At 44.3% G+C, this 26,606-nt stretch overlaps 1 protein-coding gene and 1 long non-coding RNA gene across 3 annotated transcripts in view; one reads left to right on the top strand and one right to left on the bottom strand.

Moving 5' to 3' along the window:
* SAR1B (secretion associated Ras related GTPase 1B) overlaps window positions 1-19,513 on the top strand; it is a 34,857-nt gene extending 15,344 nt beyond the window's left edge. The window contains exons 3-7 of one of the 2 annotated variants that reach the window (XR_014522219.1): window positions 3,217-3,336; window positions 4,018-4,083; window positions 5,864-5,967; window positions 14,030-15,210; window positions 15,355-19,513. Coding sequence is in view for 1 of the 2 variants with exons in the window: in XM_083488258.1 (XP_083344384.1) it covers window positions 3,217-3,336; window positions 4,018-4,083; window positions 5,864-5,967; window positions 14,030-14,161; window positions 15,654-15,770 (539 nt within the window). In the remaining variant the exon portion in view is untranslated. The remainder of the gene's footprint in view (window positions 1-3,216; window positions 3,337-4,017; window positions 4,084-5,863; window positions 5,968-14,029; window positions 15,211-15,354) is intronic. The other variant, XM_083488258.1, reaches the window with a different exon arrangement.
* On the bottom strand, window positions 17,321-24,995 carry LOC310699773. Its single transcript, XR_014522237.1, has 2 exons — window positions 23,696-24,995; window positions 17,321-23,644 (listed from the first exon to the last, which is right to left on the bottom strand). It is a non-coding gene; the product is annotated as an uncharacterized lncRNA (long non-coding RNA).
* Window positions 24,996-26,606: the final 1,611 nt, after the last annotated feature.

Genomic DNA, 26,606 nt, shown 5'->3' with positions numbered 1-26,606 from the left:
TGGGGCAGATCTTTTGTAACAGATGAACTCAGACTGCCTCTTAAAGCTATCTAGGTTACTCACTAGCATGACAAACATAATAAATTGTACAAACCAGCACTGAACTGCAGATTACACATGTTTACTCAGAAGTAAATTTAAACGATGTAATGGGGCTTGCGTTGCTCAGAAATAAAGATGCATGGGATTGCAGCTCTGGACATTGAAATGGTTTAAGATGGCCCATTTGTAAACTCCTAAAGGAGGAAAATACATCTTATTGAGAAGAATAAATCACTTTAACTTTACACACACACATACATACATACATACATACATATATATATTTCAAAAACTATCTGCAAACACAGCACAACCCCACTGTTTGCATTACTGTAGTGCATTGTACTTGGGGTTGCCTTTGAAGACTGTTTAGAAACAACAGTTGGTTCAAAATACAGTAGTTACATTACTGCCTGGAACAGAATGAATTATAATCCATTCTTTTTTTAAAAAAAAATCCCAGTATATTTTCAAATACAGTTTAAGGGAGGGATAGAGAACCTGTTACCTTCCAGTTGGTTTTACACCCCCCAAATCCCCATCATTCTCAACTAGCATGGCCAACTGTTAGGGATGCCCCAGAGCAACCCTGACATAGTGTTGGTCCAAGGAATTGTGGGAAACTAAAATGGCAGATTACATTGGGAAACAGAAATGGTGGTGTTTGTATGCACACTGGAGGGCACTATGCTAGGGACCTTCTCAAATGTGGTACAGGCCCTGGATAGGTCTTTTCTGAGGTAGCTTCCTCACTTTTAAATTATTTCCCTGGTTGCAAGTCTGGGGAGGAAAGGAGAGATGAAAAAGATTTTTATTCCACCACACACACCCCGAGCTTTTTAAAGCTATTAGGTCTTTTTAAAAGCTCTGCTTTTGGTGGTTGCTGTCTTTTTAAAAAAGTGGTGTTGTTTTCCTGATTTTCATTGTGGGTTTTAAATTTCATCATAAGCCGATTTGAGAATCTGTTGAACCGAAGAGCAGGGCAGCAAAAGCTAAAAATATAGATTGTATAAACCATTTAGGACCAGCAGTGTGAAGAGCTTCACTGCAATTTTGAAGCAAATGTGTCACATCATTATGTTTATGACACACAGGAGTTCATCTTCATCTAAAGGTCTGCTGGTGCTTTTCATCACATCCTGAATGTGTCTAAAATAGTATTGTGTTCATAATTCTTACACAGAGATAGTCTATGTGTGAGAAGCATCGTTTGTGAAGTTAGCTAGACTTTCAGAGCTGAGGCCCCAAGCACCCTGGGAACTCCCACCACTGCCCCCCTGGTGCTCAGGAGGAGCATTAGTGGCTGTCATCACCTGCTGCCTTTTACATGCTTCTGAGGATTGGGTCCCTCTGGTGGGAACCCTCCTCCTCCTCCTCAGGGGCAGCAGTAACTACGAGAAGGGCTGTGGCTCATTGGTTTGAGCACATATTTTGCATGCAAAAGTTCAAAAAGCAATCCTGCTGCCATGCCAGTTGGTGTAGACAGCGCTGGCTATAGATGGGCCAATGGTCTGATACAGTATAAGGTAGCGTCTTTTATTCCTAGACTGGATGTTCAGAAATTTTGCCGGGTAAGCAGAGCTCTCTGAAATCCCCTGCAGCTGCTCAGAGACAACATAGGAAGCTGCCTTATACCATTCATCTAGTTCAGGATTTTCTATGCTGACTGGCAATGGCCCTCGAGGGTTTCAGGTACGGGTCTCTCCCAACCCTAGGTGGAGACACCTGGGATTTATGGCCCTTCCCAGTCAAGTGTCAAAATTCACCATTTATGGGTAAGTTGTTAAAAGTGAATAACCCCTGTTAGCTCAGTTGGTAGAGCATGAGACTCCTAATCTTGGGGTTGTGGACCTGAGCCCCACATTGGGCAAAAGATTCCTGCCTTGCAGGGGGTTGGACTAGATGACCCTCATGGTCCCTTCCAACTCTATAATTCTATGACTCACCTTAAAAAATCAGTACATTGATAAAGCATGAATTTTAAGCTAGGATGTTTTATTTTAGGCTCTGAAACGCATTCATTTTCCATTCCTTTTGTGATGATGCATGCTAATGGAAGGTTGTTTTTTAGCCTTTCAGGCTACATTTTGTTATGATTGAGGGAAAAGCACACTCAAAACTGACTTTGTTCTGCAGGCCTTCAGAGCAATATATGATTAGTAATTTTAAATGTTTCTGAAAAGGAGATCGGCACTGTGGGGGAGGGGTAATTGACTGAGAACTCACTGAGAAAGGAATAACTTTTAGAACTCAACAGATGTTTTATCACTTTTCATCTTTGCAATTTCTGCTTGAAGATTTGTGTGCAGCACTGAAGCTTTCCCTTTCTCATTTCTTTTTTCATGGTCAGCTTAGTTGGCTCATTAAAACTCAGTTCAGTTGACTCCTATTCTCTATTATTCATTATTCAAACGGGCTTAAATTAAAAATGGCATTTTAGAAACATAACTATAATTGCATTATAATCATAGTAATGTGTTAGGAAACATCTGAGGGCTGACTTGTTGTTCAGCTAAGGAGAATGTCTGCCTGGATCAAAACACAAACATTCATAATGTAGATATACATACCCAAGTGACTTCGACTCCCATTATTCCTGACCATTGGCCATGCTAAATTGGAATTGATGGGAACTGAAGCCAAGCAACATCCAGAAAGCTGCAGGTTCGCTATTCCTGATCTAGTTCAATAGTCTACTCTGGCAGTGGCTCCCCAAGATATCAAACAGAGGTTTTCCACATCTCTTGCTATTGGATGCTTTTATCTGGAATTGTCAGGGAATAATCCTAGAAGCTTAGCATGCTAAGCATGTGCTCTGTCACTGACCTATGATCCCTTCCCAAATGTTGTGGAGATCTTAGATTGAGCCTCCTACGCTTGTTGTACTGCATTCTTCTCTTAGTTTTGGCAGATAAACTTGAGCTAGAATGATATCCTGTCTTAAAGGTGTCATCCTCTTTTCATCTTTTCTAGAGTAACCTGATCCTGAGTACTTGCATTGACATATGTAGAATGTTTTGAGATTATGTGATGACAGGGTTATGTGATGATAGGGAAATTGTTGTGTTCCATCCTAAATAAGCATTTAGCAAAACTTAATCATCAGACATTCTATTATGATGAGACACTTGTGGAAATTAGTACTTACTCATCAAATACTTTTATCTTTTCCAGGACTGTACAAAAAAACTGGTAAACTAGTATTCCTTGGTTTGGATAATGCTGGGAAAACGACTCTCCTACATATGCTTAAAGATGGCAGACTGGGTCAACATGTCCCCACACTACATGCAAGTAAGTCAATATATCCTTTCTCTCATACAGTGGTACCTCTGGTTACGAACTTAATTCGTTCCGGAGGTCCGTTCTTAACCTGAGGTACCACTTTAGCTAATGGGGCCTCCCGCTGCTGCTGTGCAGACGCCTCACAATTTCTGTTCTCATCCTGAGGTAAAGTTCTTAACCCGAGGTACTACTTCCGGGTTAGCGGAGTCTGTAACCTGAAATATTTGTAACCCAAGATGTCTGTAACCCGAGGTACCACTGTAATATGCCCAGTGCTGCTTTAAATCTCAGGACTTTAGTAGACTATTGAACTAGATCAGGAATGGGGAACCAGAATAAACTCTTCAGTTCAGTGTGAGTTAGACTGCAACCTTATGCAGGCTTGCAGGTGATTAGTAGCATTTACTTCCAGGGAAGCATGTATAGGGTCAGTTTCATCACCTTGTTCTATATAGTGGTACCGCTAGTAACGAACTTAATTTGTTCTGGAGGTCCGTCGGCATACAATTTCCGTTCTCATCCCCGGGCAAAGTTCTCAACTCGAGGTAACTCTTCCAGGTTAGCCGAGTTTGTAACCTGAAGCGTTTGTAACTCGAGGTACCACTGTAATGCAGTATGATTATTACCTTTACTAGAGAATAGTTTGCTGTAAGATAGGGTTTTGAAAAATAGTATTTTCTGTTTCTGCAGCTGCAGAAGAGCTGACAATTGCTGGTATGACTTTCACTACTTTTGATCTAGGCGGACATACCCAAGGTAAGTGATGCCAACATGCAGAAGGCTTCTTTTAACATATTAAGCTTCCTTGGTTGCACATCAAAAGTTATTGCATTGCAAGAGGGTTGTGTATTTTCAATTCTGAAAACATTCCTGATTTTATTAAATTTTTACTGTAGTCTACTTGTTCTGTTATATACACATGTAAGGTGTGTGGGATGTTGGACTTTTTCATCAACGCAGAGTGTGCACAGCGACTGGAGCATAGAAATAAAAGGCTGTCCGCAATATCTTTGCTTAGTTTTAATTTTGAAAATGTAACAGCCAAACGCTGCAAGCCATCACCTCTCCTCACCAGTAGCATACAAAACGTATGATCAACTTAAATACAGTTTTCAAATAATCAGTTATCCTATCACATCCCTTCCTGCATTCGGTGCAGAAAGTACCGTATTTTTTGCACCATAACACTCACTTTTTTCCTCCTAGAAAGTAAGGGGAAATGTCTGTGCGTGTTATGGAGGGAATGCCTATGGGTGGCATGCCTACGGATTTTCCTCCTCTAAAAACTATGTGCGTGTTATGGTTGGGTGCGTGTTATAGAGCGAAAAATACGGTAACTCCCCTTCTAATTAGGCAAAAAGTTGAGAGATCACAGGTGTGCCGCTAAGTAGGTCAAACTGCAAACATACACCTGTGAGCTTCAATTAACCAACCCCATTCACTGACCACTTTAAGATAAAGAAAAACCAACACACTGACTTGAGTGTGAGCTACAGGATGGTTCAACTGCAATATTTGTACTTAATAGAATGGAAGCAGTGCATTACACTTATGGTGATAGAATTTTCTAACAGGTCCAGGATTATTGCAGCATTTAATTTTCAATGCAATACTAAAAGTCAATGTGTGCCTTTAATTAGTCTCTGATTCTTTGGAGAGCTTAAAGTTGTGAAACACCTTTGTTTTCATTATACACAATAAAAATAGGTTAAGGCAGCAATTTGATCAAGTGGATTTAAGTTAATAGTTGTATCCAGTGCAGTTCATTGTGTTCCTGGAACAACTTCGGCTCATGCAATGGAATTCTCCCTTCCTCTCCTACCCCTGTGACCCCAAAATCTGTTCCAATTGGATTGGGGAACCCCCAGAGCAGATTTGGTAGGCTCTTAAGATTTGGAAGAAAGGAGAGAAAGGGGAAGTTCCACAATTACATTGGATACAACCCCCCACCCTTACAGTGAACTGATCCTCAAATATTTCTTGGTTTTGTGTTTAAATACTTCAGCATGGATACTGGGTATCCGGTGGATCAAAGAGGGCATTTCCTAGAATTTGTTAGAGGCTGAAACAGAAAATATGTTATTGTCTTGGGGGTGGTTTAATATTTTAGGAGATAAATCTTCTTCTTCTTTGGCGATCACTCGTAGCCGAGTAAGATTGTCTTCCATAAACACGTGTTTAGGAGATAAATATTTCTAATGGTGATACGGCCATTTTGTTGTGTTTTTTAAGTTCTACCACGAAGTTTAGCATTCTTTTTTAAAACTTGCAAGCCATGTACTGTAGCACACATTTAGAAGTGGATTTATGGCTATTAAGGCTGTTTCTTGCAGTAAAACTAATATGGTTTTTCAGTTTTAAACCCAGTACTTCACCCTGTAGAACAAAAGAGAGTGGGCTTTTAAAAAGCTTTTAAATATATCTCCTAATGCCCTTTTAAAAGTTTCTGCTCCTTAATGAGGTGTTACTATGAATAGAGTTAGAAGAATAACAGATAATTTCCTCTTGCAGCTCCTTTATAACTCTCTTTTGTTAGCTCGCAGAGTGTGGAAAAACTATCTGCCTGCCATCAATGGGATTGTCTTTCTGGTGGATTGTGCAGATCGTGAAAGACTGGCTGAATCAAAGCAAGAAATTGATGTGAGTTAGTAATCTACTTGGTATTTGTAAAATACTAGTGAAGTGTGTGACATTTTGATGGATGGGGAAAAGAGGGAGAGTCTGTGTTTTGCAGGGACGGGGGTGGGCATTGCATCTGTATGGCTACAGCATCATATATGACTCAATAAAATAAAAATAAAAAGAGAACTTTTTGGGGAAAGGTTATCTTGCTGGAGACTGGTGCATAAGAGCAAATGGGACATTGCCCCACCAGTGTTAGTCTTCCTATTTAAAACCACCCCAGGGGTGGTACTACCTGTCAGCTTAATTCTCCTTAGTCTATAGCAGGGGTAGGCAACCTAGAATCATAGAGTTGGAATAGACCACAAGGGCCATCGAGTCCAACCCCCTGCCAAGCAGGAAACACCATCAGAGCACTCCTGACATATGGTTGTCAAGCCTCTGCTAAGGCCCAGGGGCCAGATGCGGCCCAATCACCTTCTCAATCCGGCCCGCGGATGATCCAGGAATCAGCGTGTTTTTACATGAGTAGAATGTGTTCTTTTATTTAAAATGCATCTCTGGGTTATTTGTGCGGCATAGGAATTTGTTCATTATTTTTTTTTCCAAAATATAGTCCGGCCCACGAGATGGTCTGAGGGACAGTGGACCGGCTGAAAAAGGTTGCTGACCCCTGGTCTATAGGTTGTCCTTGTAGAACTCTGAAAATAGGGTGAAGGGAACAAAACTAGAATTGGTTGGCTCTGGCTCCACCTACTGTTATTCTCCCTGCCTTCTGCCCCACCAGTCTCATTAGGCACAAGCCGTCACTGGATTATCTGATTGCATTTGATTTTTACAGCTTTCTATCATATTTGGTATTTCTACTGGGAGTTTTTTGGTTTTTTTTAAAAAAAGTAATCATTTTTTCAATACAAACAACAACACCAAAAGACACATACAACAAAAACCATAAAAACACTAATAACACAATTTGACAATTCAGATTTGAATACTGATATACCTATGACTACACCTTTTTAACAATATTTCCCCACCTCTCCTCCCCCTACTTCCCACCACTGCCCACCTTATTGCTTAAATATTCCTTCCAGATTTCTTCATATTTATCCATTCTTAATTTACATCGACATGCAATTCGTTCGTATGTAGCTAGTCTGTCCATATTAGCAATCCATGTGCTCAGTGGAATCTTTCTACAGGTTTTATACATTTCTTAAATATGCAGTTCTGTAAAGCTTTATTTTACTTCCCTGGTTAATTAATGAATCTTTGTTTAGTTTAATGGAGGAAAGCCATGTTATGGTTGATTAATATGTAGCCATTCTCTCTATTTTTGAATATATTTTGGCCTTGATGTAAGAGTGAGAGAGAGATCCTTCAATGAAATATTTTTAAAGGTGTCAGAATTTTCTCCATCTTTTCTCCATTGATTCTCTGAAGCTTCACTTCATGTATGTTGTATGTGAATGTATAAAACCTAACACATGTGTCAGGGCTGCCGCCCAGTCCCAGCTCACATAGGACCAAGTCAGCCAGCGTTCAGTTTCAAAGAGTCTTTATTGGATTACAGGTTCCATTTCCAAACTGCAATGTGCAGCCCTACTTCTTCTAGGTCAGAACGACGAAGACCCGTCTGAGTCTCCGCCTCTAGCGCACCAGCTTAATACCCTAGCCTTGCTCCACCTCCTGCGCCTTTCCTTCCGTCTCTGGGTCCTTCTGCCCCCCTGGGTCTCTCCCTTCCTACTCTCTTCAGACGCGGACCCCCCTGATCCTTCCGCCTCCTTGCGGCGGGCTTTGGGACCCGGCTCACTCTCTGGGCTGCTGACTGCGCCAGCTTCCGCTACATTTGAACTTGGCGCGCGCGCCCAACTCTCCACTTTCCTCTTGATCGTTTCATCGCTCCCCGAGGTGGGCGTGACTACTCCTGACTCATGCCCTCCCTCTTTCTGAAAGTCTCCGGAACCCGATATCTGGTCCCCTTTCTCCCCGCTGCTCCCGGCTGGGCACGTGGGTCCCGATCTCCAACTGCTGCTTTCTGATCCCTCTCTGGACCCTTCTTCCTGGGGTGTCCCCCTGCTCTCCCCCCTTGCTCTGGCTGCTGGCGCTCCCTTCTGGGAATCCTCGGACTCGCTAGACAGGCTCGGTGATCTCGGGTCGTCATCCCCACTCATCCTTCCTTCGTATTCCTCCCCCTCGCTCTCTGTCTCCTCCCTTCTCTGCGTCTCTGCTCCTGAACCCCTGACATCCATCCCCCCCCTCGAAGCCCCCCCTTCCCCCCTCCCCGCTTTCCAGGGTGGTTGGTGGGTGCTCCGTCATCACGGGAGTGAATGTCGGATACAGTTCGCTCCCCGTTGCTGGCCGCCAACTGAAGACCTCCGAGTCTTCCTCCCCGCGTTCGTCAACGGTGATCTCCTCCGCCTCCATTTCGGTGCCGCCGTGCTCGAAACCAAGATCCTCCCCGCAAACGTCCATGTCCGTCTCTGCGTCTGTCGCTGGACCTGGTATCTCCTGCCACTTCCGGCGCCACTGCTCCTCTGGCCGATCGTCCCACCAATACGAGTTGTCGGACGCCAAACCCTCCGGTGACCCCTCTGGGGAACGTGTGCGCGGTGCGGGTTCCCCTTCCGAGTCGAAGCCATGGAACGTGCTGGAGGAAAGCGTGGGCGTGAACAACCAGTCGTCGAAGAAGCCCGCTGGCATAGGTCTGTGTGGGAAAAGGGCATGAAACTCGTCCTTGAGCAGGGGTTCCTCCAAGGCGTAGTCCGGCACCCAGCTATTAGCACTGGCCCGGGTGCCCTCCTTTGCAAGGAGATATTCTACCCCGTCTTCCCCCCATCTGGAATCCAAAATCTCCGTGACTTCGTTGATGGGGTCCTGCTGTGGCAATCTTCCCGCCTCCGTCCGCTCCGGAGACTGACTCGGTGCCGTTCCTGGTTCCTGGAACCTGTGCGGTGCCCTGTAGGGAGTGAGCACCGACCTGTGGAACACCAGATGCATCCTGGAACCCTCCGGTAGCACCAGCCGGAAAGCCACCGGGTTGATCTGCGCTTCGACTCGGTATGGACCGAGTTGCTTGTGCCCCAGCTTCCTCTTGGCTAACGATCGGGTCGGCACCGCGTGGGCTGCCAACCAGACCCAGTCTCCCACTCGGATCTCCTCGCCCACTCGCCTGTGCTTGTCAGCTTGGACTTTGTATGCGTGCTTCGCTAGCTCCAGCTGCCGTCTGAGTTGATCGTGGACCTCTTGCAACTCAGATGCGAAAGCGTCCGCCGTCTGCGGTTCCCCTTCCCCCACTCTGTCCAGTCCCGGGAAGGTTCTGGGATTCCTCCCATTGTTGGCGAAGAACGGCGTCACCCCTGTGGATACGTGTTTCGTGTTGTTGTAGGCGAATTCGGCGAGCGGCAGGTAATCCACCCACGTCGCAGGCTGTTGATTGGCATAGCATCTCAGGTACTGCTGCATGATGGCATTGACCCTCTCCGCTTGCCCGTTGGTCTGCGGGTGTCTTGCTGATGTCAGGTTGATCTTGACGTTCAGGAAGCCCATCAGCTTTTGCCAGAAATTCGAGATGAACTGGCGCCCGCGGTCGGACAGTATAGACCGCGGCAGCCCGTGCACTTTGAACACGTGATCTATGAACAGTTTGGCTGTTTGTTCTGCCGTGGCCACCTTCGCACACGGTATGAAATGAGCCATCTTGGTGAACAAGTCCACCACCACTAGTACAGCTGTCTTGCCTCTCGAGCTGGGTAGATCCGTGACAAAGTCCAGGGCCACTCTCTCCCATGGTTCAAACGGCGTTTGCAGCGGTTCCAGCAGTCCCGCCGGTGGTTTGTGCACCGGCTTGGCCCTCTGGCAGGTGTCGCACCTCGCGACGTAGTCCGCGACTTCCCCCCTCAGTCTGGGCCACCAAAAGTCTCTTGCGACCAATTCCACCGTTTTTTCTGTGCCAAAGTGCCCGGCCGTGGGTGCGTCGTGCAGCTGCTGCAGTACCCTGGCGCGAAGTTCGTCTCCCGGCACGTAGATGGCCCCTTTACGCAAGAGCAAGCCGTCTCGTATCTGGAACTCGTCGCCCTTCGCCGTGCCCTTGTGCACCTCTGCCATCTTCGCCTGCGCGAATGAGTCGTCCTGCAACGCCCGTCGCACCGCATCCAGGTCTATTGTGGCTGACGCGCACGCCCACGCTGTTGGCGCGAAGATGTGCATGGCTGCCGCTGGCGTCGCCTCTTCGAGGTATTGCGGTTTTCGGGACAGTGCATCCGCCATGATGTTGGTGTCGCCCGGGACGTACTCAATTCGGAAATTGAAGTCAGCAAAGAACTCCGCCCAACGTATCTGCCTCTGGTTCAGGAACCGAGCCGTGCGCCAGTGCTCCAGGTTCTTGTGGTCCGTGCAGACCTGCACCGTGTGCTTGGCGCCAATCAGGAAGTGCCTCCACGCCTTGAAAGCTGCATGAATGGCAAGCAACTCCCTATCCCAGATGGTGTAGTTCTGCTCCGACTTGCTGAGCTTTCTGGAGTAGAACGCCCCCGGCCTCCAGACCCCCTGTGGGTCCCTCTGCAGCAGGACCGCTCCCACTGCTCTATCGGACGCGTCTGTCTCTACCCGCAGCGGTCTGCTGGGGTCGATATGCAACAGTTGCTCTTCCGACGCGAAGAGACGCTTGAGTGTCTGAAAGGACCGCTCCGCCTGCTCCGTCCAGATGAATTTCTTTTTCTTGGAGCTTAGCGTGTCCGTAATAGCTGCCGTCTGCATCGCGAACCCCTTGATAAACTTGCGATAGAAGTTGGCGAATCCGACAAACCTCTGGACCTCCTTCCGGTTGCGCGGGCTCTTCCAATCCAACACCGCACGAACCTTGGCGCTGTCCATGGCTAGCCCCTTGTCCGACAGCTTGTAACCCAAGAAATCCACCTCCGTCGTGTCGAACTGGCACTTCTCCAGTTTGGCGTACAGTCTATGCTGCTGCAGCCTCTTCAGCACCTCCCGAACGTCCTGGTCGTGTGCTTGCTGCGAGTCAGAGAATATCAGGATGTCATCCAGAAAGCAGACGCACTTCTTGTAGAGGAGTCCCGCCAACACGTGATGCATGAAAGCTTGAAAACAGTGAGAACCGTTTTGCAAACCAAACGGCATCACTCTGTATTCGTAGGTGCCCAGAGGCGTGAACATGGCCGTCTTCCACTCATCGCCCTCCCTCATGCGGATGAGATTGTACGCTCCCCGCAGGTCCAACTTGGTGAACACGCATCCCTTGCGCACCGTCGCCAGCAGGTCGTCAATCCTGGGCATGGGGAAATCGGAGGGCTTGGTCATCTTGTTTAAGAGGCGGTAATCCACAACCAATCTTTTTGGGGGCGTGTCCTTCTTCTTCACGAAGAAAACAGGACTGCCCCCTACCGCTGCGGACTCCCGGATGAAACCGCGCTGCAAATTGTGATCTATGAACTGCTTGAGTTCCTGTAGTTCGTCCTCAGACATGGAATATAGCTTCCCCTTCGGCAGCGTCGCCCCCGGCAGGAGGTCAATCTTGCAGTCATATTGCCTGTGCGGTGGTAGCTTGTCTGCCTCTTTCTCGCAGAAGACCTCCAGAAATTCCGCGTATTTGTGGGGGACTGCTTGCAACGTTCCCAACTGCAGTTGTGATTCCTCCTCCTCCCCCTCCTGTCTGGGCAGGATGCAGTGTTCTGCGCAGTAAGAGGAGCCGAAGATCAGCTGTCTCTGGTACCAAGCCAGCGTCGGACTGTGCCTGTCCAGCCAACTCATGCCCAACACAATGGGCGTGTCCGACAGTCGGGTGACATTAAAACTGATGACTTCCCTGTGGTTACCAAGTTGCATCACCATTGGCGGTGTCTGCTTCACCACCTGCCCCCCTAGCAACTCTCTGCCATCCACTGTGACGACTTGCAGGGGCAGAGTGGCAGGCAGTAGCTTTATAGCGTGCTGCTCCACAAAATCCTGTGCTATAAAGTCTGCGTTGCTTCCAGAATCCACAGAAAGCGGCACTTCGATAGTTACGCCATTGGGTAGCTGGAGAGACGCTGTGAGCTGCACTACTGGTTTGGGCGGGAGGGGGTCTGTGGGTTGCAATATCGCTGGGGACTGCTTCACTGATGCGTCTGGCTGGGCCCCAGTGCCTCTGTCTCCAGCCAGACATCGTCGTTTCCCTGCTGGGTTTCGCTGTATTGCGTGGCCGCTTTCACCGTTGCGGAGGCTGCAGTGTGCTTGGAGCTCCTCTGGGGACACTCTTTCGCCAAGTGTTGAGGGCTGTCGCATATGTAACACTTCCTGGTCCCTCTAGGAGGTTTAGTCTTGACTGCCGTCGGTGCAGAGGCTCTGGTAGCTGACTGAGCCCTGGCGCCTCCCACCTCCATCGGTTCCACCCCCCCTCCTGGCGGAGGTGTGGATTGCGCACGCGCTGCTTCCCTTGGAATGAAAGAGAAACTTCTCGCTGCTTCGCGCCCTCCACGTCCTTCATCTCTGCACCATGGACGTTCTTCCAGCCTCACCCCCACAGTCAGCGCCCTTTGGACCACTTCCTGCGTGCTTCGGGGCCTCTCCCCCCTCGCAATTCCATCCTTCACAGCAGAGCTTAGACCCTCCCAGAACAGGTCCCTGACTGGGGGCAAATCCCGGTCCCATTCCAATGCACTGACCAGCGCAAAAAAGCGGGCGTGGTACTGCCGGACGCTCGCCCTCCCTTGTTTCAGTCCATGAATCTCCCGTCGGGCAAGATCCACATCAATGGTAGACAAAAAACATGCATCCATCGCTTTGATAAAGGCATCTGCACTCTGAAGCGCCGGATCTTTATCCCTCCACAAATTGCGTAGCCACGCTTTAGCATCCCCATGCAAATGGGATAGTATAAACCCCACTTTCCCTTCCTCATCTCTAAAGTCTTTTGCCAGCAGTTGCAGTGCGCACATTACATCTGCTCGAAAATTGGGGTACTGTTGTAAATTCCCATCGAAGTGAGCCACAAGCCCTCCTGCTCTCCGTGCCAACCCAACCCCCTCCGGTCTGGGTCCTGGCTGCCCGTGCTTAACCCATGCTTCAAACCTGGCGTGGAGATCTCGGTAGGCGGCTGCCGCATCCTCCTCCCTTTTCTTGGATGCCAGTACCTCCGCATTCAATTGGGTAACTGCCTGTTGTAGCGCTGAAACTTTCTCTGCTTCCGTCATCTCTGCCAACCGTCGTGAGCTTGCTCCCAAACACCGATCCCCTCCTCCAGCTGCTTCTGTCTCCGCTGCGAGGTATCAGGTGTCAGAAGCTTCTGAGACGGGTCTTACTGTCAGGGCTGCCGCCCAGTCCCAGCTCACATAGGACCAAGTCAGCCAGCGTTCAGTTTCAAAGAGTCTTTATTGGATTACTGGTTCCATTTCCAAACTGCAATGTGCAGCCCTACTTCTTCTAGGTCAGAACGACGAAGACCCGTCTGAGTCTCCGCCTCTAGCGCACCAGCTTAATACCCTAGCCTTGCTCCACCTCCTGCGCCTTTCCTTCCGTCTCTGGGTCCTTCTGCCCCCCTGGGTCTCTCCCTTCCTACTCTCTTCAGACGCGGACCCCCCTGATCCTTCCGCCTCCTTGCGGCGGGCTTTGGGACCCGGCTCACTCTCTGGGCTGCTGACTGCGCCAGCTTCCGCTACATTTGAACTTGGGGCGCGCGCCCAACTCTCCACTTTCCTCTTGATCGTTTCATCGCTCCCCGAGGTGGGCGTGACTACTCCTGACTCATGCCCTCCCTCTTTCTGAAAGTCTCCGGAACCCGATATCTGGTCCCCTTTCTCCCCGCTGCTCCCGGCTGGGCACGTGGGTCCCGATCTCCAACTGCTGCTTTCTGATCCCTCTCTGGACCCTTCTTCCTGGGGTGTCCCCCTGCTCTCCCCCCTTGCTCTGGCTGCTGGCGCTCCCTTCTGGGAATCCTCGGACTCGCTAGACAGGCTCGGTGATCTCGGGTCGTCATCCCCACTCATCCTTCCTTCGTATTCCTCCCCCTCGCTCTCTGTCTCCTCCCTTCTCTGCGTCTCTGCTCCTGAACCCCTGACAACATGTGTCTTTCCTCTCTACATAGGCACTTATGACAGATGAAACTATTGCTAACGTGCCTATCCTAATTCTGGGTAACAAGATTGACAGACCAGAAGCCATCAGTGAAGAAGGGCTACGAGAGATGTTCGGTTTGTATGGCCAGACAACAGGAAAGGTATTAATTGTCCTGTTCCCATTGCTTCAAAATACGTAATTTCAATGTGCCTATCATTTTCTCCCCCCAGTGTTTCTGTGGTCTGCTTTACTGAAAGCTTGCATATATCATATTTTTCCATCTAAGATGCCCCCATGTATAAGACGCCCCCTATTTTTGGGGACTCAGATTTAAGAAAATGGGGGGAGATGGCCCAGAGTATGACACCCCCTAATTTTTGACATTATTTTTAGGGGGAAAACCTAGTCTTATACATGGAAAAGTACAGTAATTCTTTGTCGGTTCCATATTGTTCTCAAGATGCATTTTTAAAATGATACTTACAGGACTTCATAGATTCCTTTTTAAAATAAGTCACTAACAAGTAAGCCTTTACAGATTACTTGCTCACCATAAAGCCAAGCTGGCTTTGTTAAATTGTACTTTTAATATAATACAGATTTTTTAGAGCTAATTGTCTAATGGAAATCTGAATTGTTGCCTTGTGAAATGTTCTTGCTAATGCCTCTAGCAATAAACCGAAGGGTTCCAATTTTAAACAAAGTTTATTTTAAATATTTTAATTAAATATAATTATAACTTGGGTTGTGTCATTTACAATAGGCAATTCTGAATACCAGAAGCAGATTTCTCTATTATTTCTTGTGCTTCTGAAAATGTTACCACCCACTCATCTGAAACCTACTTTTCTATGCTCAGGAAATAAGCCCTCCCTGAACATGAATGACAATGGAGAGAAAGACACTTGCCTTCTAGCGCTAGGAGAACCTATTCCCTCAGTGGTTGTGTCTTTATGGAATCACAGAATTGTAAAGCTGGAAGGGGTTCTGTTGGTCATCTAGTTCAACTCTCTGCACTTTATTCTGCTAGAGGCGAGAAATCCTGTTAGTATAGTGGAGAGGCCTCAAAACTAGCACAGAACCAAAACATACAGCAGTACTGCATAGGTGGCAGATCACCCTTGTAAGGTACTTGCAGGGTGGGTGCAACAGAGATGGAACCTGAGTTTTCCCAGAAAATGAGTTTTTATTGAGAAAGCAAAATAAAAGGCAGTTGTGTGTTAACCAGGCTTCCTCAACCTCATCCCTCCAGATGTTTTTGACCTACAACTCCCATGATCCCTAGCTAGCAGGACCAACGGTCAGGGATGATGGGAATTGTAGTCTCAAAACATCAGGAGGGCCGAGGCTGAGGAAGCCTGGTGTTAACTGTTGAAGACAGTCCCAAAGAAGAGAGGGGTAGAGGTGAAAAGAACTATAAGGCTGAATTGTTTTCAATTATAGCTCCCTACCCAACTTCTAGGTTGGATTACTGTAGTGATCTTTAACAGGGTTTGGAGAACTGGCCAGAAGAGGGTTGCAGTCACCATATTGGTCTCAGCTGATAGGAAGTCATTCAGTTTGGCTACTTGAGGCTCAAAAGGCACAGAGAAATGGGAAAGATTGAGTTTCAATTTATTGACCCACCTTCTTCTTTTTTATGTCATTTTCAGGGGAATGTTTCAGCGAAAGAATTGAACACCCGACCCTTAGAAGTCTTCATGTGCAGTGTGTTAAAGAGGCAAGGCTATGGTGAAGGATTTCGTTGGATGGCACAATACATTGATTAATGCCAAAATCACATTAGTACATACTATCCCAAGCCTGTTCATTATTTGATCTCTCAGTGTACATAACTTGAACTCAATAGACTTTGGTTACAATAGCGTATTTTTTTTATTATTGTATCAATTGTGTTAAATTTTAAGTGTAAAGACTGAAAATGGATTTTAAGCAAGTTTGTCAATTTTGATCTTGTAACATTAGTCTCTAGTCCTATAAAACCACTTTCTTTTGGGATTCATAGCTTGTCTCTTGTCTGCAGTCCTTTTTTTGTGTGACGGTGACTTTCTAGCTCAGTATGGTTTTTTTTAATGCACTTTTTAACAGCTCAACTCTACAGATTTGTTGGTCATATATAATGCTCATCATGTTAAATTTTTATGTACTTTTTTCAAAACTGGTTTTATAAATGTAGAGTGTATAACCACCTCTCAAAGAATAGTAATGAATCAGCTTACGGATAATTGCATGATGCCTTACAGTTTTCAATAATATACTTTCTTATGCAACGTCATGCAATAAAACTAAATCCCATTTCTTGACATCTTTAATGGGAAATACTTCATTTTAATGTGTCTTAACCTAGTAAGGATGTCTCAAAATGTGAATATGTGGGGTAGCTTTTTGAAATGCAGTATAATTTCAGTGCACTGTAGATTTTTTAATTTATTTATCTGATTACTTTTTTGCTGGGAATTAATCCAATTAATTTTAACCATGTTTTCTGAATATCAGCATTCATTCATTCACAGTTCTCCACGTTGTACAGCAAGAGGTACCATGATCTCACTGTATCATAGTACTAGTGAATGCCTGGATTTCGTGCAGGAATTTAAAGAACCACAGGAAGAAAGAAAGGCTTTGTGCCCTGCTGCATCCATAGGTTAAAGAGTGTTTTGCACAAGCTTCTGGGATGTGGCAAAGGTGAATAATTTAGGATGGCAGTCTATTGGCCTAAGGAATAGGGCAGTGTATTCAGCACTTAAGATCTACAAGATTTTGTTTTTCTGGATTTTCTAAATTTTTTCTAGATTTTGTTCACTAGGGTTGAGGCCTCAGAGTGTTTATACCCCCTACCTTGAGCAGTTTTCATTCCTCTTGGAAGTGTTTGTGTTAGTTGCTATGCAGTGTTTGTTATCTCTTATCAGCCAGTACTCCCTAGGAAGGAGATTCCTAGCTGCCCATTTTGGCTATGATACAATGCTTTCTTTAATGAACTGTTCATGGGTTGATGAAATTGATAGCTGTCATGCAGAGAAGAAGCTTTGCAGTTATCTCATTCATGAGTACGTACTACGTTGTGATTTTTGGAATAGTTTAAGATTCTTGGCAGAGGTGATTGATCTGGGGTACTACCTACAAAAGTAACCTGGCAGAGTAAGCATCTCCTTAATGTAAGAATCATGTGAGGAGCAGGGACTTGGCTCCTTCCTGTCACAATAAACAATTATTGTGGCACCCAAACATAACCTATGTCATGTAATGCATCAAATACTTATTTTTGAAGTATGGTCAGAGATTGTTATAATGTTGAGACTTCAAGGATAGCTTTTCTATGTATCTATATCCGAGTATGGCTGCTGCTACTTGGTACCTGATTTTAACTCTGCTTACCACTGTACTATGCAAGTAAAACCATTTTAAACTGGTTTAACTATGTGGCATTCCCTAGAGAAAACGATGGACTGTAATTTTGAGACGCTGCTAAGAATTTTAAGATTTCTCCAACTTCAGTACAAGGTTACAGTTTCTACAGTTCTCCCTTGGAAGGGAGGAACTGACAGTTTGGTTATACTTCCCATATTGCTCATTCTGCATATTTCTTCTGTAGCTTTGTTCAAAGTGAGTGCTCCATTTTTTTCCATGGAAGGAAGAGTCTTTGTTTATTTAGAAGGCTTTCAGATATTGAAGACATCTTTTCAAGAAGTACAAAAAATTCTATCACTAAAATCAAGTGAGGGCAGATGTAGTGCTTTTGAAAACAGGTGCCTAAATATCAGATGTTGCAAAAGAACTTGAAATATGGCTTATTGCTGTTAACATGTGTTTAATATTTTTCTTGATTTATCATTTTAAAACATAACACTTCCAGGTTTGTTGGTGAGAGGCAGAATAATTCTTTAATTTACTTGTGCTTGAATCACCATCTGAGTCCCAGTATTGTACCAATAAAGTTAATTTAGGGCTTTGAATACATTTATACAGATTATTGTTGATACTTTTCCTGGGTGTCTTGACTTTCATTGGAATCCTTTCAGTAGTCAAATATGAGATGTTGTTGGGCTCCAGCTTCTGTCAACTCCAACAAGTGTGGTGAATGGTCAGGGATGATAGGAGTTACAACCCATCAATACCTGGTGGGTCACAGGTTTCCCCATCACTGAATTACAGACTGAACACACAATCATATTAGCTGATAGACTGGGCAGACCTTCATATATGAGTGTAATTATCACATAATATTTCACGCATGCATAGGGAAATACAACAGCTAAAGGTTTCCACCTTGTGACCTAAACATTTTTCTAGGGTTTTAAAATAGTGGTGTGACGACAAGAGCATTTTGGAGACTAGGCCTGTCATGTAACTAGTGAAGAAAGACGCTATCCTGTCAAGATATGTGGTTTAGTGGTGCAGGAACGCCTTATCAGTCTCATTCTGAGCTGTAACAGTAGGGGAGAGGTATTAAGAATTAAAATGAATAGGCTAATGCTTTAAGAAGCATTATGTAAGGCTTTGTTTTGTTTTTTAGCACATGCCCCTATTATTCTTCACACCTTAGCAATTTCAGGACTGCTCCACACAAGGCATTAAGAAATTAATTTCACATGTGGGGAACTTTCATGGATCCCCAACTGGCAGCAAAGCAGAGGCTTGATACATGGGGTATAACAAACATGTGATAAGCATCAGTAGACGCCTGTATTGGCAATTCATGTTCCAGCCCAGTGTTGTTGTTGTTTTTAATGTGATATGATCATCCTTTTTCCCTTTGGGTTTTTACAGTCTTCTCTTGGAGTACCTTGTCAGTATTTATAGAATGAGAAATCAGACACTGGTTATGTTTGGACGTAACACTAAACTATGGTTTAGTTCAGGACGGTGAATCTGTGGCCCTCCAGCTATTGGCCTACAACTCGAATCATCACTGATCATTTTGGCTGGGGAGTCCAAAAATGTCTGGAGGACCACACATTCTCTATCCCTGCTTTAAAAATGAGCCTAGACTCCTCCTGGGCTTGTGTGCTCTCTTCTCCTTCTCCAGTGTGATGGTGAGGAAGAAATTGAAAGCTTCTGTTTTAGATTGAGCACAGTTTAGGGTTCAAGCTTGTTTGTATTCATTAATGATAACTACTAGTTATGATAACCAACTCCCCCTCACAGCCATACCAGAGAACAAGGGGAAGGACTAATTTAGTGTTTTGTCCAAACCAGCCACTCTCCTGTTAACAAAATGACTTTAACAGGTTTAGGTAGAAATGCCAAAGAAAGAGACGAAGGCATTATTCTCCCACTGCTTTGGTTTCTTCAGCATGGGGCAGTTTTAGTTTATTTATCAAGTTAAGCATTTATTTCCAGAAAGCAGACAGTTCCTAAGGTTATTTAGCCATTATTTCTGTGTTTTGCGGGGGGAGTTGGCAGTGTTTCATACTTTATTTTCCACTCAGAGTTGGCTTGCTAACTCATTTAAAAGGATAGTAACTCCTAAGACTGTGCTGGAAGAAACTCACTAATAAAATGTTAATATGAATGAAGTGTGTCTAATTTAATTTTTCCTACAGTAGTTTCAGGTGCCCCATGCATGCCGCTGTATTGGTGAGACTAAAGCATACATATTTGTTGAGATGCCTGCTTTGCAGGGGTTTGGACTAGACAATCCTCAGAGTTCCTCCCAATTCTATGATTCCTTGTATTATAGTCACTAAATTGGGATTAATATTTGGCTGTACAATACTGATATATTTTAACTATAAGTCTTTCTTGGCATTATCAGTATTGAGTTAATAAATGCTAGACCGAAAAGTGGGTGGATTGTGGTTAGATTTGTGGGTTTTTTTAAGATGTAGAATTGCTTCTCATTAATTGCGGGAATATAGGCTAAGAGGAAGGCCAGAAGGTGTAAGAGAAACTCTAGCTATAGCTTTTTCTATATATTAATGTTCTATCCACCAAATAAATGGATCTTTTGTATACCCTCCCTTATTGGTTCTGAATTATCTCCAGGCTCCATTCACAGGCGTGAAATGAAGAAAAAGCAATGGAGAAAGTAGCCTGTTGAGTTTCTGCATATAAGGCAGAATGTCAGCAAAAGAAAGAAGCAATCTTATCCTTGGAGTGTTCTTTTTCAACCGTTTGCGGAACAGTTTCTGTTGTGTGTGTTTGAACACTTCCTTTGGATGCAATGACTGTGAACAGACAATACTGTAGTGGAGAGTTCCTGTGTTGTGCCTCTTAAAAAATTCAAGAGAGCTATGCTTAGTGTTGTGATAATAACTCTTCGCACTCAATAGGTAGTCTTTCTGCTTAAGCTGGAGTTTGGAACTGTGACGTAGCAAACTTCCCGAGAGGAGTCTACTCCAGGAATCAAAGCTGCAGTTCAAAACCAGGACTCTGCGGAATAAGCTTATGGCACTGAGTATTTGACTGTCATGGACACCAGCCTTCTTGTCTTACATATCCTTCTCTAACCTTATGCTCCTATTTCAGCACCTCCTCAAATGTGTCCTTAATAACTGACTGACGATACTCAAGTCTCTTTTCTGGAGCTTAGCGATTCAAATATTTTCCCATACTGGGAAACGCTAGTTAATAGCCTAATATCTGCAAGATTGTACAGTAAGAGGAAGTGGTAGACTATCAAACAGCTGATTCTATATCTGGAAATGTAGTTGTAGCCTTTGATTTAGATTTAATCTATGCTGGATGAAACCAATACCTTATGGCTGCACTGCCATTACATAAATTTCAAAAGCAGGAGAGGGTGTGTTATAACCACAGCAGAGATGAGCTTTGCCTGCTCCTCTTTATTCCAAGAAAATGAAACTAATCTTTCCCCATGTGACAGCATTATCAGATCTATTTATATGACTGTAAACATGAAATCCTGCATGGTTGTGTTTTTTTTTACTGAAGTCCTAATCTGACCTATTAGGAAGTCCTAATGTGAACTGTTAGGAAGGCTGCCCTACAAAATCAGTGGATAAAAAGAATTCACCAGGACAGTCTGATTGCACAGAATATAAATTTACTGCAGCTATTATTTCCAGTGTATTCCTGGAGAAGAGATTAAAAGATTTGTATATCAGAGTTGGTTCCAGATACAGACTTGAGGTGTACTGCACAACTTCCAAGTACAAAGCTTAGCATTATGGTTCTGAGCTTTAATAAAAAGCAGTGCTTTATAGTGCTGCCCGTTACCTCATATCCGATCCCTAACTGGGACAGTCATGTGATTTAAGCCAGTCTTTCAAATTTATATAACTGAACAGTGAATTATCTAACTTCTGTTGCTCTCTTGTATCGTTCAACTTGCAAACCAAGTTGATAATTTGAAAATTGAGTACCTGCAGGCCTTTCCCCTAAAACCAACCTGCTGTTGATTTTAAATATTACAATGGGGTGTGGGATTTGGAAATAATAGTCTAAGAAATTATACAGTAAAAGACCACAAGAAAGTTATGAAATGGCTAATTCCATAACTTTCACATGGTCTTTTACTGTATAATTCTTCATATTCTTAAATATTAAATATTTAATCCACCTTCCCCCTCCCGACAGAAACATCTTTCTGCTGTTAAGAGCTCCATATTGTGCACTGACTTTTTAAAATCAGTATTTAATTTTAACTTTTTAAACACATAGCCTCTGCTATAGAATGCATTATGATGCACTTTGCACTCTTATGGGCCAGGCCCGAAGCAGGTATTAACCAGAAATGTGCTCCTGATTATCACAAAAGATACTGCCCAAGTCAACCATAGGGAACATGGTTAGCAGCCAGGTTGGGCTGACAACAAAAGACAAACTGAACTCAACAAGCAACTGATGTCTGCTTAGAGGAAAACATGAAAGGAGAGTCAAGGGTGTGACCCTGAGTTGTTTAAGCAGGGAACCTTTCATAAGGGTAAGTATGACAAATGACAAACATGCAGGATACAGGCATGTTAGTATCTGAGGCAAAGAGCAGCATGGATAGAAAGAAGGTATAGGAATTAAACTGAAAGGCAGCATTGGAAGAAGGCCATGGGATGTTTTGCTCAGGGAAAAGGTGAAGTATCAGCCAGAGGCTTCTAAGGCCCTATTTCTGCCTTGGGGCTTAAGCCATGCCCAATCTGCAACACAGCAAACAAAAATAGTGGAATTAGCAGCTGCAGGATTCCCAGTTCAAGCCCATGGTGCCACTTATGTTAACTGGAAGATAGAACAGCCTTGAGGAGGGAGATTTATTATTAAAAACCAAATTATTGGTCCTCTGCCAAAGATCATAGCACATGATTACAAATCTGTTATGTTCTTTTAGTAATCGTGGTTATGGTGGGAGCAGACTGGGGACACAACCTGCACCAAAGATTACTGGATAGGGTGAAACGTGGTGGAGGGAAATAGCGGACAAATTCAAAGTTCAAAAACCTAACAGTTGTGGGCAGTGATAGGTGAAGAAGCTTCACATGTGAGAAAATAGTTTAGGCCCAACCACTTCTGCTTGAGGAAAGCAGTTGCCTTCTGTTTCACCAGGCAGCTGAAGCCTTGACAATTCTCTGGTGCAAAATAGCTCTTGTCTAATTGCATACCTAGAAGGAATATTCACAGTTCTAGAGAAATTTCTCTTCATGTCTCTAGTTCCTTCCTACTTGCATCTTAAAAACTCCCCCAGTGTCAAATTAACCCCATTTCCCTTCCTCTTCCTGGCTTCTTATTTGAGGCTGCCCACATAGGCTATGCCATGTCCACACTTATGCTCCAGCTTTCGGGCGGGGGGGGGGCAGCAGAGGCATAAGTAAGCTATGGCAATTCCTCACTGCAATGGCAAGCCCCCCCCCCCCCCACTGGCCATTTGTTGTTGAAGACATGATATAATGCAGAGAAAGCTATTTAAAGTTTTTTTTTTCAGGGTGTCCTTATTACTTCCCATCTTTAGGTGGCAGCAACCCATAAACACTGGACCTTCTCTCATTTTACTGTGGCTGACTTCAGCTGATAATCAAACATCAGAAAATAAGTGAGCAATTTCCAAAAGTATTTTCTGATTATGGGGGGGGGGAGAAATTCCACAAAAACATTAATTTAAACAATATCCATAGGTACTTATTGCAAATATATAGGAGTCTACCTCTTGGAAGTCTTTCGAAAGGCAAAGGGATTTTAGTTTTTTTTAATCGCCAGAAATGCATTTAATTTTAATATGCTTATTCCGAGCTGATGCAAAGGGTATAAATAGGATGGGATTCTCACATAAAACACAGAGCCACCCCTTTTAGCATTAGTTTTTTTTTTTTAAGGCAAGTAAAGTGAAGAGAAGCTGTACATGCTGCAGAGAAATTTGAAAGGGATTTTTTTCTCCTGATCTCATAATCTAAAGATGCCAAATGATAAACGATTCAGGATACAGTTGATGTTAAACGACAGAATTTGCTTCTGCAGACAGTTGGAATAATGGCCACCAACTTGGATGGCTACTTATCACAACGGCTGTATATTATCTGCTGCATCTGAGGTAGTAGGTCTCTCAGTGCCAGTTACTGAAGAACAACTGTGGGAGAGGGCTTTGGCCCTCATGTCCAGCTTGTGACCTTCCCATAGGCAACTAGATGATCACTGTGAGAGGCAGCCTGTTGGATTTGATCAGTCCAAGTCACACAGGGCTCTTCTTAGGCTCTTAGCCCTTCCTTCCACGTCTATGCATTTGGTACAAAAGTCTGTAGGCAGCCTTCACAAGCCACATTCACACCATACATTTAATATATGATCCTGCCTTAAATAGGCATGTCCTCCTCCAAATAATTCTGAGAGCTGTAGCTTCATTAGGGTGCTGAGAGTTTTTAGGAGACCCTACTGCTGCCACAGAGCTACAAATCACATGGTGGTTTAACAATCAATCCCTCTACACGGGGAACTCCAGGAATTGAAGCTCTGGGAGGGGAATAAGGGTCTTCTAACGAATCTCAGCACCCTTACCAAACGACAGCTCCCAGTATCCCAGTGCTTTAAATATATGGTGTGAATATGGCCACATATATTTGCAGATGGAAGGGGTGAGACAAGTAGGAGGGTGTGCCCTGGGGGCAGAGCTGGTCAACATGGCCGCATTCCCTGTGCCACCTTTGATAGGACACATTAGCAGTTCACCAGAATCTTAAAAGCCCTCTTTCCTTTCTTCTCCCCCAGTTCACTTCTTGGGCACACTTTCAAAAGCTGCTCTAGAGGGTTGGAGCAGATTTGAGGGCATGTAATGGGAGGAAGGGGAAGTCCTGTTTCAGGAGTGGAACTGCACACACACACACACACACCTCTGTGCTCCTGTGAATCAGTATGTGTCATAATACCAGAGTGTGACCCCGCCAGAGAGCCAAAGGAGGGATCTTTGTTTCTTATAGGCAGTTCATGGGCCTTGTCAGACTTGCTGAGCCTCCATCTCTTCCCTTTGCTTTCCCACCAACATCTCCACCGCAGTATGTTTGCTGTTTCCAGTTACTGCCAACACCAAGAGCGGATGTTACTGGACATGTCATGGGTGGTTCTGCTCCCCCATGAAATAACTGTATGTTGGAATACAACCTCAATTTTTGCCCTGTGAGCAGTGGTGACATGACCCATGAAAATTGCGGGAGGAATACAATGCAAAACACCCATAATTTTCTGGATTAATGGCGTTGCAAATGGATTTTTCTAGTACTTATGGAAAGAAATGCTAAACTTCTGCTAGATTCCACTAGATCTTGAGAAGTGGCTTTTCTGTCCTGTGAAAGATCATATAAAATAAAATTATCCGGTAATGAAATATCAGGAAAAATAAAATGCTGTCTGAATGCAGCCATATTTAAGGGTTATTAAGTTGTTGTTTTTGTTCTAGTTTTTATTATGTATGTTGTGTCTTTTTTCTTGTATGTATGTTGTGAACTGCCCTGAAATCTACAGATAAAGGACGGTATACAAATTTAATAAGTAATAATTTTGAAGGAGATTACTATTAAACTTTTAAAAAGGGGTGTATTTTGACCATGTTGCAGATAGCAACTGGGGTAAGAAATGTAGTGTCCCCCAGATGTTTATCAGCTCTAGCCAGCACAGCTAATGGTCAGGGGTGCTGGGAGTTATAGTCTAGCAACATCTGGAGAGTACCATGTTCTCTGTGCCTGAGACAGATCTTTAGCTAGCAACAACTGTGGAATTCTACTTCCTGGTATTACCAGAATTTTACTTGTTGAAATTTGTGGAAATGTCAGATAACAACAAGAAGCCTATGTCTTATGACAGGTATTGAGACTCAAAGTTAATTTCTCATTTTGGTGTGCTCCTGGGTCAGGTGCCTCTGTAATTGGCCATGCCAGCATCTATTAACCCAAGTCATTATCTTTCACAGTATATTCCTCACTAATTGCTTAGTAATTTATTCACATATATAAGGTGACTCATCTGAACAGGCTTTCTACCAGCTTCCTCTGCCTGCTGCATTAAGTTTTAAATATGCTTAAGAATTACATTAACTTTTCCCTGTGATTGGCTGAGTTTAGACACAACACTAAACCAAGTGTTTTAGTGTTATGAGAGCAAATCTCGGTGAGCTCATGAGTCCTCTTCCTCCCCTTCAGCAAGATCACTTCTGCTTAAACATGGTTTAGTGTGTTTTCTGAACTCTAAAAGACGATGGATCATAACTATGACTAGCTGAAACAGCTCAGTTCCATGGATAATGGTCTAAAGTCAGCTTGTTTCAACAGACTATAGTACCAATTAACCACCATTTGTCTGGATTTAGACATCTTGGCAAACTGAGGTTAATCTAAAGTGGAGTGGAAGCTTCTGTTTATCTCCTTGTGACCACAATGTATAAGTTGGGGGAGAGCATGTAAGTCCAAGGATCACTGTCACTTGTTCTCATAACACAAAACAATGGATTTGTCGTGTCTGAAAAAACTGGGAGCAGACATTTCAGTTTTGCTAGTGCCTTGTCAACATAGCTGTGAATCTGCTTGGTGATTCTGCCCATAGAAATGGCCCAAATCATTATAGTGGTACCTCGGGTTACATATGCTTCAGGTTACATATGCTTCAGGTTACAGACTCCGCTAACCCAGAAATAGTGCTTCAGGTTAAGAACTTTCCTTCAGGATGAGAACAGAAATCGGGCTCCGGCGGCGCGGCAGCAGCAGGAGGCCCCATTAGCTAAAGTGGTGCTTCAGGTTAAGAACAGTTTCAGGTTAAGAACAGACCTCTAGAACGAATTAAGTACTTAACCGGAGGTACTACTGTATATCATTCTTAAAGAGAAGAGCATTTTGCTACATCTTTTAATTCAGTACCAGGCATGGTAGAATGTGATCACAGCAGAATTCATGGGCAATGGATGCTCCATTGCTTTTGGAACTTCAAATCACTTTGGTCAAGATTGGCTGGGGGGGAGTATTAAGATGCTGCATAGTCTGGTAGTGTCTCTTATGTACTTATCTGCCTTGAAAGAACTTAGCTAGTTCAATAGGGAGTAGATGGATAAGATTTATTCATTTACTGACATCTGCAGTAGGACACCTGGAGGCACTGAGATGAGAAGAGTGGTTTTTCCAAAGGAAGTTAAACCATCCTTTTTGAAAATTGATTGCACATTAGCCATTCCTTTGTATTTTAAG

This window comes from Podarcis liolepis (genome assembly GCF_965112155.1).
Source record: "Podarcis liolepis genome assembly, chromosome: 2".
NCBI lineage: Eukaryota > Metazoa > Chordata > Lepidosauria > Squamata > Lacertidae > Podarcis > Podarcis liolepis.
The sequence above is the reverse complement of the archived record's forward strand: the minus strand, read 5'-3'. Positions and strand labels throughout refer to the sequence as shown.